At 45.2% G+C, this 19,784-nt stretch overlaps 2 protein-coding genes across 4 annotated transcripts in view; one reads left to right on the top strand and one right to left on the bottom strand.

Moving 5' to 3' along the window:
* The first annotated feature begins 100 nt into the window (after positions 1 to 100).
* Positions 101 to 10,435, top strand: LOC104009780 (5-hydroxytryptamine receptor 5A). 2 transcript variants are annotated; one of them, XM_087732424.1, is made up of 3 exons: positions 101 to 1,167; positions 2,743 to 2,840; positions 9,615 to 9,743. In XM_087732424.1, the coding sequence occupies exons 1-3, from the start codon at positions 385 to 387 to the stop codon at positions 9,616 to 9,618; spliced, it is 885 nt and encodes a 294-aa protein (XP_087588550.1). In that variant the 5' UTR covers positions 101 to 384; the 3' UTR covers positions 9,619 to 9,743. The 2 variants fall into 2 exon arrangements, with proteins under 2 accessions (XP_087588550.1, XP_009460076.1); XM_009461801.2 differs by lacking the exon at positions 2,743 to 2,840 and having other exon boundaries at positions 9,615 to 10,435.
* Positions 10,436 to 17,679: 7,244 nt separating this feature from the next.
* CCDC93 (CCC complex scaffolding subunit CCDC93) overlaps positions 17,680 to 19,784 on the bottom strand; it is a 53,247-nt gene continuing 51,142 nt past the window's right edge. The window contains exons 23-24 of one of the 2 annotated variants that reach the window (XR_015699115.1): positions 18,731 to 18,844; positions 17,680 to 18,070 (exon numbers count right to left, since the gene is read on the bottom strand). Coding sequence is in view for 1 of the 2 variants with exons in the window: in XM_087733803.1 (XP_087589929.1) it covers positions 18,791 to 18,844 (54 nt within the window). In the remaining variant the exon portion in view is untranslated. Of the gene's footprint in view, positions 18,845 to 19,784 lie in introns of both variants that reach the window. The other variant, XM_087733803.1, reaches the window with a different exon arrangement.

Here is a 19,784-nt window from a genome sequence, read left to right as displayed (position 1 = left end):
CGGCCCGGGCGCCGCGCAGGGGCTCCGCCACCGCCCCCGAGGCGGCCGCTGGGGCGGGGCGGGAGCGGCGGTGCCGCCCTCCCCGTGCCGGCCCGTCGCCGCGGTCCCGGCGAGCTTCCTCGTCGGCGCCGCAGCCGCCCGGGATGGGCGTGAGGAGCGGCGGGAGCGGGCGGCGGCGGGAGCCCGGCGGCGCCGCGGGGAGGGGGGGGGCGCGGGCTGCGTTGAGGCGGCGGCACATGGCGGGCGGCTCCTGAGGGGAGGCTCGGTGTGGGCTCCCGCTCCTCGGCAGCGGGGCTGGGGACGGTGCCGGGGCGGCAGGCGGCCGGGGAAGGGGCAGAGTGCTCGTGTGCAGGAGTAGCGAGGGGCCGAGCCCCGGTCCCGGGCATGGCGGAGACCCTGAGCCCCTGCACCCCACGGGGCCAGTGTCAGGCCAGCATGGGTGCCAACACCTCGTCCGCCAACGTGGACCCCAATGCCTCCTCGGCTGCCTCCGCGCTGGTGGGTGGCAGTGCGTGGAGGGGCCGGGAGCCCTTCTCCATCTTCACCATCCTCATCCTGACCCTGCTGGTGCTCCTGACCGTGGCCACCTTCCTCTGGAACCTGCTGGTGCTGGCGACCATTCTGCGAGTGAAAGCTTTCCACCGGGTGCCCCACAACCTCGTGGCCTCCACGGCGGTGTCGGACGTGCTGGTGGCAGCCCTGGTGATGCCACTGAGCTTGGTGAAGGAGCTGTCGGCTGGGCGGCGGTGGCGGCTGGGCCGGGAGCTGTGCCTCGTGTGGGTCTGCTTCGACGTGCTGTGCTGCACGGCCAGCATCTGGAACGTCACCGCCATCGCCCTGGACCGCTACTGGTCCATCACCCGCCACCTGGAGTACACGCTGCTCACCCGCCGCCGCATCTCCAACGTCATGATCGCCCTCACCTGGGCGCTCTCCGCTGCCATCTCCCTCGCCCCCCTCTTCGGCTGGGGGGAGACCTACAGCCCCGAGCAGGAGCGCTGCCAGGTCAGCCAGGAGCCCTCCTACACCATCGTCTCCACCAGCGGGGCTTTCTACCTGCCCCTCTGCGTGGTGCTCTTTGTCTACTGGAAGATCTACAAGGCGGCCAAGTTCCGCATGGTGGGCCGCAGGAGGAACGCTGTGGTGCCCCTGCCCAAGGCTGCCCAGGTAAGGGTGGGGAACGGGGAGGGGAGCTTCCGCTGTCTCCCCCAGGCACCCGCGCTCCTGCTTCTCCTCTGCTCCCAGCCGTCGTCCCCGCATTGGTGGTTTTGGCACAGCGAGAAGACTGAGACGTGCCCTGCGGCTCTCGTGTGAATTTAGCTCTGTTACAGACTGGACAGGAGCGGTAATTAGCCAGTCAAAAAGCGCCACTCTTGGAGAAGAGTTTTATTCTTGTTTTTTTTTCTTAAGTGTGTCATAAGAGTAAGTGACAGGTGCATTCACTGCCAGTCTGGAGAGCCATTTAAAAATCGTCTCTTTAGTCTGAATTTGCCATTCCTTCAGGTTTTTTCCTCTTTATTTTTTTACAGTGTTGATGGGGTAAACAAAGACATAAACAGATCCCTAGGTTGTGTACAGAGTAAATGCATGCATATTTATCTACCAGCACAGACTTTGTGTGGGATCTACCAGTGTCGGAATAGATTTTAATAAGATAATTGTACAGTTTATTTATGTGCTTGGGCTATTTTACCTTGAATACTGGGAATATACTGCTCACTGCATAGTGTTGAAGTAGTGAGCAATGAATTGTTTCTATTTTAAAATTACCAGCTGTCTTGAAAACCACATCCTTCTCCTTCTTATCCCCAACATTGCCTGTTTTCAATAGAAATTGATTTATGAAGCTGTCTTCTATGCAAAAGCATAAAATGTGTTAGAAAAGATGAGAATGGGTCTTCTAGTGGCATTCTATTTTTTTCCTACGGCCTTCATCCCCTGGTTTGCACCAAATTTCTTTCCAAGTTATTTTAAGTATGATGCTTGAAGTTAATGCGTAATCTTTCCAAGCACAAAAGCTAACTGAATATTTGTAGCGGTTTTGCATGCTTTATCTTTGAGATACACACATACTCCTACAGGACTAGTTGTTTGGAATCTAAAACTCTGGGAAGCTAAATGAGCTGAGGCATTGCTGCTTCAGTTTTAGCCTATAGAGATGCACGTTGTTGGTGTGTCAGTTTTAACACGAAAAAAGCCTGGCTCCTAATTGTCATAGTTCTGTCTGTGAAAGCCCTTGCGTGGGCACAGCTAGGCTGGCAGGTAAGTAAGTGCTTTATGCTGATGCAGTGTCTGGGAGCTGGTTTAGGCTATACTGACAGAAGAGCTCCTGTCAGCGTGAGCTGAATACCCATTTTGGAGGCATTGCCAGTATAGCTGTAATTGCAATACCAGCAAAGCTCAAGCCCGCAGTTCTTCATCTTTCTCATATTTGCAGTGATTGACATATTGACTTCTCCTTTTACAACAGTGATTCTTGAATCTGCGATTGGTATATAGTGGCAGCTTTCCCCATTGTCCCAGCAACTTCGTTTGCTGGCTTAAATAAAAAGACTTTTGTGATGCACATGCAAATCTTCACTCGTCCTCTGAAGGAAGAGCTGATGCCCAGCTGCACACATGTACAGTACATGAACCCACGGATCAAGGGAGCTGGCATTCAGGATGTGTTTCTTCTCAGTTTTCTTTCTAAGTTAAGAGACTGAGACGTATTCACTGAGTTTTATCCTGATTCCTTTTAAGCTTATAGGAGCAGGATCCATCATGTCCACAGGAAAAATAGCAGATCCCCCAGTGAATTCTGGAGAAGAATCTTCAGACGCATCACTGCTGTTCCTTTGGTAAACCCCATTTTTTTTTAACATGCAAACACAGAGGTAACATTGCCAGGGTATGTGGCAAACCTGGTGAGGTGATCCAGCTTTGCTTCTCCACATCCAGGGGTAACTGGGCTATCAGTGTCAGCGCTGTCCTTCTCTCTGATGGGGCAGATTCTGTTCCACTTACCTTGTTTTGCTCATCAACTCACTAATTTTCCATTTCTTTCTCATCTAACGTCTCTCCTACGTTTACTTTCTTTCATCCCTTCCTTCTGTGAGAATGCTTACTTTGTCACTGTTACTCTGAGTGTGCAGTGCCCTTTGCATCTATGTCAGTTCTCACCTGGGGTGCCCTGCACTGGTTGATCTGACATTAGAGGGGCTTTCGGCAGCCGATGCCAAAGGCTGGCAGCACTTCCCAGGCTGGAGGTGAGCAGTAGCAATGGTGATCCCTGCTGGGAGAGTCGTCTGTCTTGCACTCAGAAATTAGCTGTCAGGTAGTCTTGAGTAGGAACTGCATGCCAGGGCTACCGTTTGTGGCCTGAGCTATACCCAGCAGTGTAGCTGGTTAATACTAGCAATTTAATTTAATGAGGAAAAGGTTTGAGGTCATAGTACTCGTATGCCAGTAGAAATGCCTTGAAGAAACTGATGCACCAAGTGGAACAATTATGGTGATACCTTGATGTTTTTATGCAGTGCTTTTCAGCCAGCAGAGCCAGGTGCCGAAGTGCTTTGCAGTTTTCCACCTGCTACGTATATATACACACAGAGAGAGAAAGAGCAGTTGTCTCCAAGCTGAGTGTTGACATACATATGTTGTGCTTCTGTTCTCTTATAGAGGTGCTGAATAGAATAGTTACAAAATAACAATTTTGAATCATTTTTGGTTAAAATTTTACTTGTGTTTTTGAAAAACACTTTGTAAAGTCTTTGAAAAAAATTAAGGTGAGGGAGATGGACATGAAACATCTGAGGTGCTTCTAGTTTTAATGAGAGCTTGTTTCTTACTTTTCCTTGAAACAAAAGAAATGCAGAATTGGGACCCTAAATTAGACTGGTGCTTGTATAATTATTTGCTTGCTAATTGTGAAACTCCTTAAAAAAAAGTGAATTCTTCAGTCAATGCTGATGTGAGTGACCCTCCTAAAAAAAATGGTGACATACCGTCACTGACAGAGAGCTATACTCTGTCACACCTTGTTGACAGTAGGTAATAATTCTCTCTGTAAATAGTCCAATTGAAATAAATGAGACTGGTTGAAAAACAGCAGATACTGCTGAACAGTGCTCTTTTAAATCAATGAAGTCATTTGTAGCAGGTTTTGCCCAGCAAAACCAAGGATGGCAAAATCTGAATGTCAGGATTACTTACATGTAGCAATTGCAGAGTCAGGATTAAAATTCCATGTGAGGAGTTAAAAATTAAGTTCTGTTGATGGTTGGGGAGGGTTTTGTGTTGTTTTTTTTTTCTTCCTCCCCTCTCAAAGTACCTCGTATAGTGTATAAGTAATTAGGCCTGATCCAAACCTTACAGTTTTGTGAGAGTCCTTCCCACTTTAGATAGCATCAGGCCCCAAAGCTCCATCGGTGCAGTGTTCTTCTGCACCTTGGCCTGTTCAGCCTCTCCAAGCCACGTAACCAGTCAGGACAATAAGGGAAAGAAAACAGATTCTCCTTTTCTGAAGGAGTCACAGGCCTTCTATTTCTCATTTCTGCCTCTGACTGTACAAGTAGAAGAGATGGGTCAGGAAACAAAGTGCAGCTGCCCAGAAGAGTGGCAGCAGATGTCAGATAGGAGAAAGGTGAGGCAGGAGGCACAGTGGAGTGGCTAGCAATTTCCTGGAAGGAATGCAGAGCTATTCCTGCTTACAGCAGAAGAAAATCCTGTGAGAGAAAGCAGGTGTTCTTTTCCCCGTTTGCCCTATTGGTGGAGCATCCGAGAAAGTGTGGGCATTCCTATGTTTTGATCCTTCGTTGTGCATTTCAGTTTCTCGTGTTCTTGTTCAATGAGGAAGAAGTACGCCAAAGCGTCACTGAGGCAGTAATGATCTTTGCGGAACCACACTGTGATAGGCAAAACTCCGACTTTGTGGTAATAAGCCAGATTTGATTGATGTTTATCATCTTTACTGTTGTTTTGTTATTGCAGACCCTGGAGGTACAGTGCAAACACATACACAGTACCTTCCATGAAGGACCAGTAATAACAATCGTTAAAGCTATAAGGAACATTTTAAATCAAGGGATTTCATCAGAAATGAAATGGTGGCCTGTTTTTTATAAAAAAAACCACACTAGGAGGACAGGAACTGGGAACATACAGCTCTAGGAACATGCAGCCATTCAGTAGTAGTAATTTACTGGGGACAGACAAGCAACAGAAGTGGCATTGAACTGTAACTGCTGATCAACGTACAGAAGAATGAATTCTGATACTAAAACCAAGCTCCTTTGTGTCTGTAGAAGCATTTGTACTGGAGAGCTCTTTTCCTTCATTTAACTCTCTTTATGATACTGTCACTGGAAAGCGGTCATCTCTGAACTTCTCAGAACCTGTTATCCTGGAAAAAGCTGATTTCACAAATTCAGAACTTAATTCTGGCCTCAGAGTAGCCGACCTGTCATACCAGCTTTTTTCCCCACTGCTCCTGACACGCAGCTCCTGGAGCAGTGCCTGGGTGGGTGGAAGGAAATCTGTGCCTGAGGCGTAGTGTGCTGCTAGCCACCGAGTGACAGCAGTGTGCGAGACCGTGCAGAGATGCTCACATATGAGAGATGTCCCCAGTATAAACTAAGGCACCTTCATGGATTGCTTTAATTTACAGTCCGTGACCACCTTTTCCCCTGTCACAGCCTGCTCGCTAGCGCTCATCAGTAGGCCCAAAATGGGGGAAAGGTTTTATGTTGGGCTTGTCCTTTGTTCCATGTGGCACAGGGATAACCGTCAGGTATTTATTGGAGTCATGCAAAGCCTCCAGGGTTACCACTGGAAACTGCAGATTTGGTATAGTCAGACCTGTGTTTAGTTCAAGAAAATCACAACGGGCAAGGCTGGAGAGCAACTACGTAATCTTTTGGGCCTCTGCTCTTGTTCAGACTATGCCAAATTACAGTGGATTACCCCATGCCTGCAAAAGGGGGGAATCCTGTAGCCAGGGGGGGCATAAGGGGGGAATCCCTGCCAGCACTGTGTACCACAGCAGTGTTTGCCTACAACAGACTAATTTACTTTCCATGTACTTTGTGGGGGTTGGCTTATAACAAACAGCCTTGACAACATTGTCTTGGGGGCTGATAGTTGTAGCAAGGATAATCTTGCACCAACCAGGCCAGGGAGATGAGTCAGGCCTGCAGCAAATCATAGAGAGAGCAATAAAAATCAAAAAAATTTGAAATGATAATGAAAGGTTGGACTTTCCCAGCTTTGCAGTCTGCACCGATACATGTTGTCTGATATGAACAGCACTTCAAATTAAATCCGTGTTTAACTTTAAAAATCTAGTGGACTTGTCCCCTGATGAATCAGTCCCCTCAGCAGGGATGAGATGCTGGCAGTCCTGTAGTAGGTGTATATGGTGACCAGGCAGGGAGGGAGCACAGTACCGCAAAGCTGACACGTTTACAGGGGCATTGAGCACAGGAGCACTGAGCATAGGGCCTCGCTAGAAACCCTGTGTAAAGTCTGGTCCCTTTTGCACTAGTACAAGCCGGGAGCAGCTGGCCAGTGGCTCACAGGTCTGCCAAGTGGCAGCGCTCACGCCGGGGGCTGGCACGTGGAACGGTACCCCATGCCGGGAATGCCTGAGAGGCAGGTGTCGTGGCGGGTGAGCCTGATGGAGAGCCAGCTGAGCGAGGGTTGCTCACAGCGTGTGCGGCTGGTCAGCTGGAAACGGCGTACGGGGTGAGCATTAGACACTGATGACCATGGAAAGCTGAGCTTTCATACAGCTTCCAAGGTTTAAATGCTTGTGTAAGTCCCGTTGAAGGCACAGGCTGAAGGACCTTGCTGAGCAGGGATCCTAGTTACCTTTTCAAGAACATGTTGTGTATCCTTTTCAAAGGATTTATCACGGAAAATGGAAGCAAAATATCTCCAGTCTGCCAGGGATATTTACACAGTTTACTTAATGGAAGGTTCCATGAGAGATCCCATTATTTCTCCTAAAGCACCAGGCTGCTATTTGCACTTTTATTATTATTACTGTTATTACAACATTATTCAGAAGTCCCAGGCAGAACTAGTCAAAAAATAATTGAAAAAACAGCTACAACAACAGAGAAAATAGAAATTATGTAGATAGGAACTGCTGTCCTGTAATTTACAAAAAATACCATGGTCTATTTTCACTTGCTGTTTAGTATTCAAAGCCCTGATCTAACAACCAGTGGAGCTTGTGGAAATTCCTCTTATTTCAGTAGGAGTTTGACCAGGCTGTAAATGCATGCTTCATTAGGGAAAACACCTGAGGACTGTGGTATCTTCTATCAAAATAAATTAAATAACTTTTTCTCACAATATGTAATTAAGTGATAAAAGATTCGCTGCTAGTAAATTCTGCAGTTCACTCACAAGCCTTATAAAACATGAAGTACCGAAAAGAAAGGCTCTGATCTGATGATGGCACACTGCAAGCTCTGTCTTTTGAGTAAGAGTTGAAGGTTAAATATAGTACCAAACTATGCCCACTGCTAGTGGCAAAGTCCTTTGTGTGGCTCTTCCCAAGAGGCATACTTACGTAGCTTTTCCTCAGGGCTAAGACGTAATCTTTCAGGGTTGCTTGTCACAAATTTGTCCTCGTGTCATACATTCATCCCTTTTTGCAGAGCGTGATTAAGGATGCGCAGAGCAAGTCCTTCTGCAGACAAATGGTGTGATCCTTGCTACATGAGGGGTGTCCCATTTTAATTGTCAGGACAGATGTGATTTTCATTTTCCTCCATTATTTGCCTGCGCCCATAATCTGCTGCTCTTACATTCTGCAGCCATGTCTGATGTCTGAGGGTGAAGACAGGGATATCCATCTTGAAGAGTGATTGTTTCGCCATTGCCAGTGCTTCCCTCTCTGAGTTGCTGTGCTCATATTAAATAGAGGCTCTCCATCTATTATCAAGCTTGCACAAAGGTGGCACGCGCATGTGGAACATGTAGCTAACACGCCACCTTTGGAGTGGTGTCAAAGTCTTGCAGTGCCTGTGAGTTATCACAAATTTTAGTGCCTCAGGTCACGTCCTTAAACTTTATTTTATTGCGCTAGTCTTCATAACTGTAGTGCCTAGAAGAACTTTAAACGCGCAGATACATAATCTTCAGATTAAAATCACAAGGGAGTATCTTTTTCTGGATAGACTCTAAGCACATTAATAACGTGTGCCCAGAACCTTTTTGCCCCCGTCTGGCTGCCCCCCAGAGCACTGTGCTGCACTCACTGCACAGATCAGTGTCTTGCCCTTGGCGAGAGAGAAGGAGACAAGAAGCACCGTCGGCAGCCCGGAGTAGCTGACGTTTTCCCCTCTCTTGTGTAACACACTTCTGTTGAAGCCAGAGTTTGAACTGAAGGCCGATTGAAATGGTGTTTTTCTGGCAGTGGAGTACTTCTTGTGAGAACACCAAGTAGGTCCGAGTGAAATAAAGGACAGGTGACAGAAGAGAGAAAATGAGGACCAGAAAGTGCTGCTTCTCCAGCAAAGCTTTTCTTTGATTGCTACCAGAGTATTTTAGAAGCTAATTCAAAATGGTGGCACAGTGCCTGAGGGTACGTCACTTCAGGTGCATCCTTATGCTCCCGTTGTCGTATAGAGCGTTGGCAGTGTGACCAGGCTGCAGCTGGTGCGATACACTGCTCTGTCCCTCTCCAGGAGGGAGAAGTGCCTGCGATGAGATAGCCTCTGTCAAGGAAGAGCAGAAGGCACCTGACTTCTGTCTTTCATAAGGGACTCTTCGCGATGGGTTTACTCTCCACTGAAATATTTCCAAAGTATTTTTTTTTCCAAATATTTCCACTGAAATATTTCCAAAGTATTTTATTTCAGGCATTTATGATTTTTGGGGGGTAATGAAATAATTGGCATTTTCCAAAGATCAGACACATTTCTTAAAACTTCCCTTTAATTGAAATCCCATTCTTTCTTTAAAAAAAGGTTCTGATGGAAAAATTTTCCTGCAGTTTTAGCTGAGTTTTTGGGGGTATGCTTTGTCCCTTCTGCAGGACAAGTGGTAGTGCCAAGCTCCTGCACCCCCCAGGGATGGGATTTTGAGCTCTGCACCCAGGCAGTTAGGCTGAAGAAATTAGCTTTATCTTGTAGTCGGCGAGCGGGCATTTGTTGTAGGTCCCTCCCTAACACCGTAGGGAAATGACCCCAAGGGCCTGCAGTGGAATGAAACTCATTTACGATTCAGGCCTCAGAAACCCTAAAGGTCACGTAGCAGCACAGGAGAGTCTGGTTTAGGGATGGGCAGAAGGCACATGCCTTCGTTAGCCTTCCTTACCAACCTGATTTCCCACTAGGTATCAAGGCATCCAATAAAATAAACTGAAAAAGAATGCCCACAACACACGCAGCTTCAGCTACTCTTTATTTCGCTTTGTTTGTCAGTCACACTCAGCAGCTTTTCCAACATAACGAGAAGTCTGGTAATTTTGGCACTCTGGGGCATTTTCTTTCTTTTAGCATGGAAGGAACGGAGTTGGGGCCTTTTGTGGTAGGTGCACAGATGTCGTGCTGTCATTTAAAAGAAATACTTCACTCAAACAAATTGTCTTGGTAAGAATCCGTGTTTGCTTTTGTTTTGAGGTGAAGGAAGCTTCGCATGAACCACAGATGGTGTTTACAGCTCGTCATGCAGCTATCACTTTCCAGACAGATGGAGAAACATGGAGAGAACAGAAAGAGAAAAAGGCAGCTCTGATGGTTGGCATCTTAATTGGAGTTTTTGTACTCTGCTGGATCCCTTTCTTCATCACAGAATTAATAAGTCCCCTCTGTTCCTGCAACATCCCACCCGTCTGGAAAAGCATCTTTCTTTGGCTTGGCTACTCCAATTCTTTCTTCAATCCTCTCATTTATACAGCATTTAACAAAAATTACAACAATGCCTTCAAGAACCTTTTTGTAAAGCAGAGATAAAAGGGGACAGAGCAGAAAGTGATTCCTTTATTGCATAATGCAGAGATTTCTTGAGGGAAACATGCCTGTGATATGTGCAGTTTTCATGCGCAAGAGCCACTTGAGGGGATTTAGGAACAATGAAAAAGAAGATGGAAGATGTTTGGATATAGACCTCCTGACAGTTTACAGTTCCCCCTTGGAAATACATATATGCTGCTCCGGGGTTTGGCAAAGATCGAAGCAGTGAATACCTCCCGTCTGCTCTTTGAATCAACCTGGGTTAAGGTCTGCAAGCGAAGCGCTGTATGTGTCTAACAGCGTGACTGTCAAATCTAACTGGACTGATCTCATCTAACCGGCTGCAGGTGCCGTTCTGTAGCTCGCAGCATGAGCAAGGCACCAGTGGGAACTGCTAATGGAGCAATACCGAAATGTTTGTGATACGGGCAGGATGCTGGCTTCATTTTTGAGATTTATTTGGAAGGGAATAAACACGCTGTATTCAATCAGTTGTTGAATTGATGTGAAATTAAAATGGATGACTAAGCAGCTCAAAACCACGCCCTGGTATGATTGAAGGGCTGCGTGTTCTCTAGCAAGCAGCAGTCCTTGATGGGAAGTCTTGGTGAAATGCAGGTCAGTTATGTCCCCTGGGGTTAAGTGAAATTTTAGAGCCAAGTGTAAAATTATTTAGAGGTACTGAGAATGCGCTCATACCGCTTGCACAGGAGGAGGATCTAGCGTGGCGTTTTCACCTGGATCGTACTCTCTCACTCCGCAGGGCTCAGGCTCTCCCTGTTTTCTGAAAGCCAGGTGAGCTCAAGATGGGCACATGGTACCTCCAAGCGAAGGGGGACTGTATGCATTATTATTTCATGCTACCATAAAACTGAGCATGCGTGTGTGTTACGAACGCCAAGCGTGCTGTATTCGGTCACCAGGTTTGCTGGCAGCAACACAAGGCTGCTTGGCAGTGGTACATGAGGATCTGCGCTGCGCTGTCTGGGGTCCTTGCACCATAAATGTTGTGCTCATCACCCTACCTGAGGGAACGCCACAATTTGTCAGCTTGCATCAGCTTCCTCCTACTGTAAGAGAGGTATTGATGCCATCAGGGCTACGTGACTCCAAAAACACCGAAGTGACTCAAAGCCAAGCCTCAAATTGTTTTCCCAAGACCTAACAAACACCCCTGTCCCAACAATATACACATAAATAAATTAAAAGATAAGTATTTCCATGCATGCTACCAAGTCTCTCTCTCTCCATATTTGTTCCTCTAGTTCCTCTAGTGGGTTTTACTTCCTCCCCTTCCCCGAGGGGGGATGCGGACAGCATTATTTCTAGCGTGGCAGCTTTTTACTGACACAGAGTCCCAGCGCTTTCTCCCATCTCCTCCTAAAGCTTCTTTAGGTACTGTAAGGGCAAAACATGGTAGCTTCGATGGGGCTGGGCAACATCGGAGCTCATTTGAAAGCTGAGGTTTAACCTTTTACGCTGCCTTACTCTGCCAGTTTTGTGTTTTCTGTTGCTTAAGCAGCTCTTGGATCGAAAGCATACCCTCAGGCAAACACCACAAAACTGCACGGAATGACTAAAAGTCACGAATTGCAGCTGCAGCAACATACACCACTGGCATCTTGATCTCCCTGCCGCGCACCGCACAGCCTCATCTCTGACAGTTACCAAGCTAACGGGCATCGCATCGATGCGCGTGCTGACCACGAAGCTCCTACCGAAGCCTCGGTATCCTGGTAGTCTCTGACAGGCAACAGCAGCTACGTGTATTTCTGTCTGCTAGGGACTGACGTACTCAACAGCCTTCTCAGAGCGGTATTATCAAATGTCTGTATCTTGTCTGAAAAACAGAAAAATGATGGAGCCTTAACTTGCTTAACTGTAAAGCAGAGTTTATGGCAGCGTAGCCTAACGTGACTGTGTACCTGGTGATGTCAGTTTGAGCTTAATGTCAGGTATATGGGTAACTTAGACCAAGGCAAGTTCCAGCTCCTTTCTAAATAAGTGATTTAAACAAGTGCTGTCGAAGCGCACATCCCTCCAGTGCCTAAAGGGAACCGCCCGGCCTCCTCTCTCTAGCACGGTGTACGGTGAGATCAGGCGCTGCTGCACTTCGCAGCCTGCAGTACTGTGACATTCCAGTGTGACCTGCTGTGTCTGCAGCCACAGCCACCTCTCTATCTTACGGACCCACAGAGGATGCTTCTCCTTGCAATTTCAATGAGAATGAAGAAATTTTAATAACCTGGAATTTAAAAAAGTTGTTAAATAGTTGCTCAGACTTTTAAATGCCCACTTAAGTAACTCTTTCCCTCTTGAATCTCAATTTGCCTGTGTATCGAATAGCTACAGTTCAAACTACTGTTTGGAGGCTTAATTAAACCAGAAGGAAGACACATATGTAAGAGTCTAAAAGTTACTAAAACCTGCGGGTCTTATTCAGAACCACTGATGAATTCTTTAAGTGAATTGCATTTTTCATCTAAGATAGCCACTGCTCTACAAACCTTAAAATCCAAACAGATGACCTGGAAGGAGAAAATGAAGAGGCCTTTTTCAGCTGGTTGTTGAAGAGCAGACAAATCTCCTGCATGTGGCCACTCCTGAAGTTACCAATGATCGTGCTTTGGCCAAACTGCAGTGCCCGTAAGACAAGCCGTCACCAGCAGGCAGATCTGCTTACCAGCCCTGCTGCACTGAAGGTAAGGCCCATCACAGCCTGTGGCTGCGGCAGCAGCAGCGAGAGCTCTGTTCCAGCTCTAAGTGCCAGCTGGCTGGAGGAACACCAGGCTCCGGTTCTGAGGCAGGAACCTTCCAAGACACGACACAGATTTTGGGGTATGTTTTACCACAGCTTGGCATCTGGAACTTCAGAATCACCATAAAACCAGAAGGCTACCGCACAGTTTGGCGTAGCTGTACGCTGGCACTGGTGTTACTGCAACGCTGAAGATGCAGCTGTCTCCAGCTAGCTGGAGAACTGGTAGCAGGGCTACTGATGTAGCATACGACGTAGCTCTCCACCTCCTCGCAGATGAATTTAGCTTCCTCAGGAGGCGACCCTGAGCCTCTGTAATAATTTTACTATGAGAAGTTCTCGAGATGATAACTAGTTTAGTGCTCTGCCCCCCCAAGCATCTGTGACAGCAGTGAGTTGTTGCAGAATGACAGGCTTCCACCAAAAGCAGCCTGCCTTCCTATATCAGAGGCTCATCAGAGGCAATGAGAAACAAGCGGAGCTTTCATTTCGTTTTAGAAAGCTCGTCACAAAATCGGCTTCCCACACTGGCTCTGTGCACGTCTGCGTTTAGAAGAGCAGCGGCACATATTCAGGATTTAAAATCCTGGATTTTAATCACATGGAATCTGAGCTTAGTGTGGGGGAAAGAAATACGTTAGCTGGGGTTATGGCCTAACCCGCTGGATGCTGCTTCCCGCTTAAAGCCAAAAGAAGGCATTACCATATCCGGCCCTCCGCGCAGCAAGCGCAGCCCTTCACCCACGGACTCGTGTGCCAGGCCCAGTAACTTGGTGCAGTGGGAGCGGAACTGTTGGATAGTCATCAACCTTGATTAAAAACACTTGGACCTGTGGATAATTTTCTACCTCCCTTGGTACTTTATTTCTGTGATTAATTACTCTCATTATTAAAACTTGCAACTTTATTTTAATTGAAAAGAGAGGAAAGAGTAAAATCAGACATTCAAGCATTCCTCCTTCTGGCACTTCAAGCATTAGAGTTTAGATCTTATGTTATTGCTGTGTTCTTATCCTTGGCTTCACGAGGGACCAAAGAAACTATGGAAGATACAGCTCCCATGTGAACTAAGACAAATGATCTTGAATACCCAAATAGAAAAAAAAAATAAATAAAAATCAGCTTTCTAAAGAAACATGATTTGGCAGTGCTTAGATGTAGTCATTTATTTCTCCAAAGACAAGCTGCCAATTTGGAGTACACCAGTCATCTCTGCTTGTACACAGTGGACTACTAATTTTATTTCCTGACACTGAATCTGCTCCTAGAAAAACTGACTGGAGCCTACTGCTCAGCAGAAGGGCATTGCCGTGTCCTGCAGCAAGGCTCTGAGAACCCTGCAGCTCTACGGAAATTAAGGCCTCCGTTTGTTGTGCTGTTGGAATCCACAGCTTGTGCAGAAATCGAAGAGCTTTGGAAGATGAATGTGAACAGAAAATGCTAATAACTTTCTATGCTCCTCCTCGCTCCATGAAACAGCTTCTACGATAAAAGCTCTTCAGTAATGTATTATTGTACCCAGGAGCTCCTGATCTTTCAACTCTACTGCAATTTCTGCTTCTAAATAGCTGGTTTCGCTGAGAATTCCCAAGCCATTCCTACATGAAGATTGATGCAAAAAGACGGAGGGGTTGGCCCTGAGAATACACACTGACAAACCCCTGTGAGCAGTACCTCATAAGCTGGTCTACGCCACCGTCACCCAGAAACCAGGTATGAGCAGCAGCCGATGATGGGAACACGCTGCTGGGCGTGAAGCAGCCACGCACCTGCCTGAAGAGCCGGGCAAGGAGGCAGCGCCTGCCCCGCGCTCCAGGCACCGGAGCCTTAGCGGCTCTGATGCCAGCTGGCTGAGCTGCTGCAGCCGTGGCCGCGTAAAGCCTGCAGGAATAAACAGGCTTGCGTTCGTAATTTTTTTTTAGATAAAAGACTATCCTAAGAGTACGTCATCCACCACCCAAACGAGTAAGATTTGCGTATCGCCTTGTACGTGGTGCCCTACTTACGTGCCTAATTTAGGAAAGCTGGTGCTAAGGAGGTGGTGTACCAGCAAATCACAATTCTCCAGCCGTCCATTTTGCGTGAGTACCAGCAGCTATACAAAGTGGGACTTAAAAGAAGTAACGCCCTTTCTCTCATGCAAGTAATTTTATGTTTCTACAGAAATTTCTTGTAAAGTTTTGCTATCATCCCCTGTGTGGCTGGGTAGACCTGTGCCACAGCGTCTCCGGAGAATAAAGAGTACGACATGCTACTTTGTCACACAGTAAAATGCTTTTGCATGTCATTCATACGTTTCTCCCCCATCAAATATTGTTTGGTTCCGGAACCTACGCACTAAGGTCGCACTTTAGTAAGTAGATTTTGCATTAAATAAAGAGGAAGAAGGGAAGAAACCGTAAAAAAAAAAATATTGGTCACATTTTAACTTGCCTTCCGAGATTTTCTTTTATTCAAATCAATAGTGACTTGGTGCAGTACTGCATTTGTTTTGACAGACCGTAACAAAAAGATTGTCTGGATTTTGTCATGCTTGGATTCGGTGTATGTCACTGACTTCACTCTCTAAAAGGTATTTTACCAGTGCACTTGCGGAACTGCATTTAAAGGAAGCTGTCACGGGCTAAAAGGTAAGTGTACGCCTTAAGTTCAGAGACTGTCTCAGCTTCTGAAACAAAGAGCAGACTTTTACTTTACAGCGGTTTATTAATCAGCATATCAAAATAATTAAATGTATTGAAATGCAAATTCAAGCTCTGAGCAGGCTCTATGAAATTAGAGGGAGAAAAAAAAAAAGGAAGTTTTGCTACAAGTCCTGTAAATGTTATTTTACAAGCCTGGTAACACCGAATGAATTCAGGGCGAGATCTTTCTCTTTAAAAAGTCAAAGAAATCCAGCAATACTGAGGTAAAATTCTGAGAAACTCTTAGCTCCTCCCTTGCAACCCGCCAAAATGGAGGATTAAGACAGATTCTGCTTGCTCTAGGTTTGTAGAGCCCTTTGCATACACGCATCTACGCGCTCGGAACTCAGTGCCTCAGCTGCACAGCTCCAATCACCAAACTGGGGGCATTAAAAATATTTGTAATTCTGTAGATCAAAAAACTAATGTAATAATTATGCAAAAAAGACTTTAAATCTCCAGCAAAGACATGGTACACAGTGAAGCTTATTGACTTAAAGGAAAATAACCACTTCAAAGCACTGCCCTCCTTTCTTTGAAAACTCAGCAGTTCCCTCCTGGCACTGCCCTTCCCTTTGACAAATAGCTGTCATCATTTTGCTGGAAGCTCAAATGAACTCAACTGTTTCTGTTTAGCAGGACTGTCATGTTTATAGCATCAAAGCATCTTGGATACGGTTCCCAAAAATCACCTTCCCACGAGCAGCCGTAGCATGATGCGCACTTGTTCCTCCACGGTAAAACCGCCTGGGGCAGCCTGACGTCATGGTTAACCTGATGACTGTCAGGGTTAAGCGGGCCGTTAGAAGCAGCGCCCCTTTCATTTTGATTCCTCCCCGGTACCAGGGGAAACGGCACCCCCAGCGCACACGGCCTGCGACAAAGCAAGGAACAGCTGACGTAACTTTTCTCATACCTCTCCAGCCTCTTTCCTCCCATTTTCACACCAGGATCTGAAAGCAAAGATAGCGTCCGTCTGCCCTGGAGTTCAATCTGTTGCAGAAAGAAATTGGTCTGTTACGTTACGGTATAATCTGGACTCTCATTTATTTTCTATGAGCAGTAACTGGATCTTCACAAACCCCAAATTTATATCTTAGTCAAAATCACTAGCTCCTAGCCAGCGCAACGGTTCTAACGTTCTTGTATTCCATGTTGAAGTTTCCAGGTTACTGTGTTTGTAACAGGCAAACATAAAATTTAATGTTATACTGACCATATAATCACATCATTTATTCGACATGTAAGTTCATTACTTACCCTACCTAGGAAATATTGCTTGGTACTAAAGCAATTTTGATGAAAATTGTAAAACCCAAATTGAAATGTCCATTCAAGTTATTTTTTTTTAGAAGTGCATAGTATGCAAATATGTCACAGCTTGATTTCACAAACAGGTGGTCTTGGTGCCAAAGTTAAATTATTCGCTTTACAAATTGGAAAGAAAGAGAATTACTGTTTTTATAGAGGGCAAAGTTTGTAGACATAAATAATGTCTCCTAACATCAAAGCTGACTAGAGAAAGCCTGCAAGTGGCACTCAATGCAAATTTCCTTCTTTGAAGGAACTCTGAATGTGACTTTTTTCCTTCTTTGAAGGTACTCGGAATGTAATTTTGCCTTCATTATTTCGCTAGCTCTAGGAAGACTGACTTTGAATGCGTACAAGGGGAGCAGCCTGGATAGATTCAGTCACTGATCAGTGTGGAGGAGTAAGGTACAATAAGCTCGCTCTGTTTGGACTGAAGGAACAGGAAAGGTGTTTCAGGTTGGCACAAAACCAGCCTCATTTATGAGAAGGTACCTCGCATCGAACCTAGCCTACCACCGTTCTGGCAGCTCACTGCATTTCACCCGGACAGAACACGAACCACCTCCTTATGCAAGGCTTCTCCATTTTCAATGCTACAGAGCGTGCATAAATTCGCACGGTAGTATCATACCTTGCCTTGTGTTCAAAAAGAGTAGAATCAGGTACTGTACTGCGATGAACTCATACCTTCTCCACTGAGGATTCTGAATCTTAAGCAGATGCTTACGGAAGAGAAATATAACCTTCCACAGGCCTCCTTTGCACGTACCAGGTTTGATAGTTTGTGCCAAATACCAAAACACCATGCTTGCCAAAAGCGGCAAGAGAAAACAAAATGTTACCGATTGCTACGTGACACACGAAAACATCCTTATGAGTGAATAGCGACACAATTCATCTTTTAATGGCCTTGTACATCAAAAGCATATTAAGGCTTCTAAAGCAAGTTCCACCTTAAAAACACAATAGCAGAAGGTCACTGGATTCCAAACATTCTTTATTTTATATTTGCTGCCATAGAAAGTACTCAAACAGCACTGCCATCATTGTTATTGGGAAAAAAAGAACGTGGTTTTTCTTCTCCCAAAGATGTGATGTACATTAAGAAGTCAGTCCAAAATCCTGATGTTAAGTACAAAAAGCAACTGTTTGAATTATAAAATACTGTATATACAGACATAAAAAGGTTTCAGAAAGTGTTCTGCAAAGTTTCTAAACTTCCAAGGGCAAATCCTCAGCAGGGTAAATAGGTGGTTGTCTTCAAAGGTGAGCATCAGTTCGTTTGAGCAGAATGTCTGAATCTTTATCTTCCTATATTACAGGTGACATCGACTTTGATTTTCGTCCCAGCCAGGGATAACACGATGGTCCTAGTGATGAAGGTGTTTTTTTTCTGTAGCTATTTATTTAACAAGCACACGTTCTCTATATAAAAATGAAATTTCAAAGAAATTTATACAACAGCTAGACTTTATAAAAATATAGATCTATAATTTTACACCAGGAATTATCCAAGGTAAGTTTCCATTTTCTTATGCCTTAACCATTAGAAATGAATTTTTATCCTTTGGAGTCTTATCTATGGCTAGAGTGTAAATTAAAATCATGTGAAGTTATTAGCTGGTGAAACGAGTTTCAGGAATCTCATTCTGTGGGGTTTTTCGGCCAAAGCTCATAAACCGCTGCATTCTGCAGTGCTCATCTTGGGGTACTGGACATATTACACAGTACATATCTACTTATTCCAGAATCTTGACCTAATTCAGTGTTAAAAACCGAATAAAAAAATGTCCCCATTGTCCTTACTGTTGGAAAAAACCAAACCCAAATAAATAAAATTAGACAATATTTCTGTTTTGCTGTACTGTGTCAACTCTTTACTGTGTAGTGGAGGCAATAATGAATACAGCCATGTGATGAAGGAATGTAAAACTGGATACATACTGGGAAAAAAACCAGACTTTTACAGCTGTGTGTATATATTTTATATATATATCTATATATATCTACATTGCAGTTATAACTGTCACCTCACAAAAGAGATTCAAGGGACTGAACAATCATCTCTAAACTTCACCAGCTGGGGTTCTTCAGGAAGAACTAGCTTTCAGCTTAGACAGCAGCATTTCATTCTTACGGCATTCCTGTTAACAGAAAGCAAACAGATAAGGAGGGAGTTGCTCTGAACTCTACTGTCTTCACATCAGCAAAACCAAACCCTTTTATTTTGAAAGATCTCCAAGACCCAAAGTAGTCTGGAGTTAGTGATGAGCTGAAGATAATTCTGATTCATCCAGAATGTTATTCCAATGGTAATACTCATTAACCTTCATTACATTTAAGCCAAAAGGAATGCTGCTTGACCATTTGCCTAAAGTTGGTAAAAGTAGCTAAAGCAAATCCACCTTTTTACTTACAAATCGAATAAATCTGAAACTGAGATTGCTTTCAGGTGATCTGGAACTTCACAAGACAGTTTGCAAAAAAGTTAGCGTTCAGGAAACAAGCCTAGGTCAAGAAATAGATTTACCTAAGTACTTACCACCTGTTTTCAACACCACAGCCATGACTTCATTTACTTTTAAGGATAGCAAGGTCAAGTACAAGTTCCCTCACACGGCAGTGGAAGAAAAAAGGCTTATTTACGCTTCCACAAAAAAAAAAATTCCACCTAACTTATGCAACTAGGAGGTGAAATGCTGCATGTCAGAAAAGCAGCGGAACAGTCCCTGTCATTGTCGCAGAGCGCACTGTCCGAAACAGGAAGGAACTGTCTCGGAACAAAGCAGGATGAATTACAGAAAGATGTTTTTCCTCAAACAGCTGAAGCCAAATGACAATTCTGCCTGGCAGCACTACTTTGTCATTCATTATCATGGAGACAATAATTAACAGAAGCACATTATGATGAAAAGCTCAGGAAAGGCTAAATCAATGAGGTGTTAAACAGTGCTTTCACAGTGGTTAGAAAACAAGGCTGGTTCCTAAAGGTATTTATGGATTCCCTCCCTTACTCACGCATGTTTCCACAGCCCTCTTTGCTCCAATACCTAACTGCTTATAGATCTTCAAGAGATTCCATTT

This window comes from Nipponia nippon, unplaced genomic scaffold (genome assembly GCF_047370975.1).
Source record: "Nipponia nippon isolate SJK-2023a ecotype South Korea unplaced genomic scaffold, ASM4737097v1 scaffold_5, whole genome shotgun sequence".
NCBI classification, from domain to species: Eukaryota; Metazoa; Chordata; class Aves; order Pelecaniformes; family Threskiornithidae; genus Nipponia; species Nipponia nippon.
This window is presented reverse-complemented; position numbering and strand designations above follow the sequence as displayed.

Bases quoted from the DNA above. Each gene is read 5' to 3' on its own strand.
- LOC104009780 (XM_009461801.2), top strand. From the start codon at position 385: ATGGCGGAGACCCTGAGCCCCTGCACCCCACGGGGCCAGTGTCAGGCC. The intron at 1,168-9,614 runs GTAAGGGTGGGG...TTTTGTTTTGAG, and splicing joins CCCTGCCCAAGGCTGCCCAG to GTGAAGGAAGCTTCGCATGA.